The sequence below is a fragment of the Chaetura pelagica genome, unplaced genomic scaffold, assembly GCF_000747805.2.
Source record: "Chaetura pelagica isolate M959 unplaced genomic scaffold, ChaPel_1.0 scaffold1081, whole genome shotgun sequence".
NCBI classification, from domain to species: Eukaryota; Metazoa; Chordata; class Aves; order Apodiformes; family Apodidae; genus Chaetura; species Chaetura pelagica.
Genome location: NW_009952000.1, coordinates 343,589 through 347,790, shown reverse-complemented (window position 1 = coordinate 347,790; position 4,202 = coordinate 343,589). Strand labels below are relative to the sequence as shown.

General features: G+C 46.6%; 1 protein-coding gene across 1 annotated transcript in view; it reads left to right on the top strand.

Annotated features, from left to right (window-relative positions):
* Nucleotides 1-4,202, top strand: part of PTPRS (protein tyrosine phosphatase, receptor type, S) — a 99,222-nt gene that overhangs the window by 16,010 nt on the left and 79,010 nt on the right. Inside the window, exon 2 of the mRNA XM_010002487.1 lies at nt 3,188-3,333. Coding sequence (XP_010000789.1) covers nt 3,188-3,333 — 146 coding nt within the window. The remainder of the gene's footprint in view (nt 1-3,187; nt 3,334-4,202) is intronic.

The window sequence follows — 4,202 nt, the reverse complement described above, 5'->3', positions numbered from 1 at the left end:
GGGGCAGGAGCTGCTGGCAGGGGAGGCAGAGGGCAGGTCAGAAGGCAGCCAGCGTGTGTGCTGATCGGCTTTGCGGATGCAATTAACGAGCGAGGATGGACAGTGAATATGTGTCTCTTCCTTACAGTCTGTGGCAACTGGCCAGCGTGTCCCTTGCCCCGGCTGCTGCTTTTGGGAAGTGCGTGGGTGGTGGGCAGGAGTGAAGGGTTCAGCTTGACTTGATGGCTTTCCATTAAGCTGTAGAGAAGATTCACAGGTACGCAGCAGCCATCTCGTCCTTTCAACCTCCTCTCCAGAGACACAGACCCCGCAGGAAGCCTCTCATAGTAGGAAAATTCTTTTTAGGGTCCAGATTTTTCCCTTCCTGCTTTGATACTGCAAAAAAACAGGTTCTGCTACGTTGCAAGCAGAGAGAGGGGAAAAAGAAAAATCTCTTGTGACCTCTGGACCTAGGTGGAACTCAAAGTCAGTCTTCCCAAGACTGACTTGTTCTCAGCTCTCCATGAGGGAAGATGGGTGTAAGAAGTGATGTAAAATCTCCTGGATTGCAAGTATGTCATCTGGAAAAAGCCTGTCTCTGATTTTTATTTATTTAAAACGGAGGTCCTACAATCTTGGCAAATGAAGGGAAACACATAAGCCCCTCTGAGTGGGCTGAGAACGTTTCACTTTCCACATGGCACTTTGTTCCTGCTTTTGGAGGCTTCCAAAGCAATTTGCAGAGCTGCAGGCTGAATTCTAACAGTGTGTTTCACTGCAAGCTGGACCTGGCAGGGCAGAGCTGTGGCAGTCCTACGCAGCACGCAGGAATTTGTTTCAGCTTTGTCTCATCACCACCTTGCCAGTGATAGCTCTGCCTTTCCCTTCCCTGGAGGGGAGAGGGTTGTTCTGCGCTTGGCGTGGGCTGGAGTGACAAAAGCTGCAGGGACTGGGGGTACATCGGTGGAGAGCGCGATGGGGGATTTAGCAGGGGGGGCCAAAGTCTGGAGCTCAGAGGCGTAGGCAATTTTAAAATCAACCATTTAGCTTTGATTTTCACCGATTTTCTGAGTGAGTAGCAAAATCTACTAGGTGGTTTGATAGGGAGGTTTGTCTCTCGCTCTCTAAGAGTGAGTTTGTCGTTGGCAGTTCAGCTTTGCAGTGAGCCCAGGGGAGTGTTCACAGAGCAGCTTTGCTTCCCCATTGCCACCCAGAAATCCCCAAAAAGGGGTGCTGAGCAATGACTCCCAAGTTCAGTCTCTTGTGGAGCACCATCCCTTTCTTCAGGACAGAAATAGACCCTTATTTTTCTCCTTGGCTGTGCTCTCATCACACTGCACTCATTTAAATGTATACGTAACATTAAGGATTATTAGAAGCTTTCATTTTAGGAAATGAATTTGCATCAATAGAGTGTTCTTAAAAGCCCTGAATGTTCTTGGCTGCACCTTCAGAGTTGACTTCTGCAAACTCTTCAGGTTGTGGGCAGAGTGAACATTTATATTTTAGCCTGAAGCAGAGTTTTGGTTTTGCCTTTCTCAGGTGGCAGGTTCCCCAGTGCCAGTCCCTCCAGTGGGACTTGCTTGATAACCTTTAGCTGTAACATTGCAAAGACGACTCTGACCTCTAAATATAGATTTGGATATTTATAAATCTGATGCTTTGTACACACAGCACTTGGTGGGACGTAAACAGCTCCAGCAAATTGTATTTACCTCCAGCGTGGAAACAAATGCTTGATTGCATCACATGAGCTTGCTCAGTGGCTTTTATTTATATACTGCTGGTCATACCAGGTAGGGAAGTGGGGAATGATTCCTTTTGTCTTTCAACCCTGGAGACTTCTCCTTAGCTACCACTCTTTTCACTCTTAAGCTCTTTGGTAGGCTGTTTACATCTTAATTTATAGACTCTGAGTATGTACATATAAATATACACATTTCAGAGTCATGTGGTCTACTCCTCTCAAGAAGAACAGACGGCAGCTTTATGATCTGAGTGATTTTATTTGAACACAGCTGTGGCCTTGTGATTTAAATATTTCAATAAATTTTAAACTAACTAGATGAGAGGAAACTGTGCAGGTTAAGAGCATGGAAGGAGGATTCCCTGAGGGTAGAAGAAATATGCACAAACACCCCTGGCCTCATCTTCTCATCAGAAGGCCCTTGACACCCTCCTTGCTTGGAAAGCCCATCCCACCATCCACTCCCTCCTTGAGGAGGTGCTCTTGAAGACAATCAGATGTTGATGGAAATCAGTGGCAGGGGGTGAGGGTTAGGTGCTGTGAGCTTACGTGTTGTGCCCTTGGGTCTAAGTGTGTTTGTTCAGGCATCACTGCACCTTGGAGCATCTGGTTATGAGAAGGGTTTGAGGAACTTCTGGCTTCTGCCTCCAGGAGTGTGAATTCCTTGGTTTTCTCAGGTGGCCCATGATATGAAGGGCAAGAAGAAGGGAAGGGGGAGGTACAGGAGCAGACTGCAGACTTGGCTTGCCATGCTCTTGGGCTTGACAACTGGGTTGTTTGAAATGATCATGACTTGAGTTTGTTGGGTTGTGTCCTGTCAACTTACCTCTTCCAAAGGCTGTGCCTGTTGCAAGTGAGGACCATGGGAAAGACTGGCAGATAAAACCAGAAGTGTGCTGCAAGCCAAGGATATTTCACATCCTAAAGCTGCTGGCATCAGCCTGTTTCACACCACTGGCCTCAGGATCTCCTGTACTCCATTTATTTCATGGTCCTCTTCCCACATTTTACCTTTGCCTGGGCTATGTTCCTGTAAATCTCTCCCATTCCTTTGTGCTTTATTCATCTGCTAGGATCTGGGGAACACGATTCCATGTTTCTAGATGTTGTTTTCAGCTCTGCCAGCTTTTGGTGGTGATCAGGAGACAGATTTTGCAAGAGCCATTTCCCCTGTGCAAGACAGTTTAAAAGTCCACTTTTCAGAAGTAAAAGAGGCTTTTGCAACATCATCATGTTGTGGCATCATCACTCTTTGTAGTATCAGGCACTTAATCATTTGGTGCTGTAGCTTCTTCCTATGTAAAATGGAGGTAAAGACTGTTCATTCCCAAGGCCAAGAGGTTTAATTTCATCTGGGATATTAGACAACAGCAGTGATAATGCTCCTATTAATTACAAACAGTGTGTACTAGAGTTTGTCTTTCCTTGTGCCAATGACTATACTTCTGTTTTTTCTTAAAGGTCCCCCTGTGTTCATTAAAAAGCCTGTGGACCAAATTGGTGTGTCAGGAGGGGTGGCCTCCTTTGTATGCCAAGCCACTGGAGACCCAAAGCCACGGGTCACCTGGAACAAGAAGGGGAAGAAAGTGAACTCCCAGAGGTTTGAGGTAAGAGATGTTCTTGAGATCTGTGTCTGTGTGTGTATCAAGAGAGAGAGACTGACACAAAGCAGCCTGGGCTCTTTGGCCATTCTAAGACCCAATGATAAAGGAAAGTTTGGAAGGGGAGGAATTTTAACAGCATAAGGAGTGAAATGCAAGCTCTTGGCCATGTCAACAGCTGGGCTTGTTCCAAAGCAAGAGAGAATTTGGCTCACTTATTTTATTGGAGTATTTTTCTTTTGTTCGTTGCTTTTTTTCCCCTCCTGGGATATAATATAAAGCTTCTTCCTTCCCTAAGAAACCCTAACTAAGCTGGTACTTCTTTAGCTCTGTAAATGCACCTTTCATACCCATCCATTGCTCATTATTTTAATCCTGGGGTAGCTTGGAGCAAACATGGCAGTTGTTGGCAGCCAGACCCAAGCAATTGCTGTTGTTTAGATAGAAAGTAGGGTGGGGGAACAAGGACTAGGAGGTCATCGTGTGGAATGTGCTGTGGGACTCAGCCCTGCCAGGCAGCTGTGTGCTGAGAGGAGCTTTGTGGTGTCAGCTGCCCGTGCAGATGGAGGAACAAGGCAAGGATTCATTTTTATTTTGTTTTCGTTTGGTCTGTTTCCTCCTCCTTCACCACAGTTGCACCCTGAACCCCACACACCCCATTGCCACGGCTCCTTCTTTCAGGGGGTTTGAGACGTTTTGGTGGGTCAGTGGTCAGAGACAGGGTTTGGCATGTGACAATTCTCTGCCACCTTGAGGTTGGTGTGGAGGACAAGCTGACCACGTGGGTTATGTGTAGGAGATTGTGGGGCAGCTGCTGAAGTGTTTGTGAGTGTGTGAGTTTGTATATGTGCTGATGCCTCCTTTAGAAGCAGGAA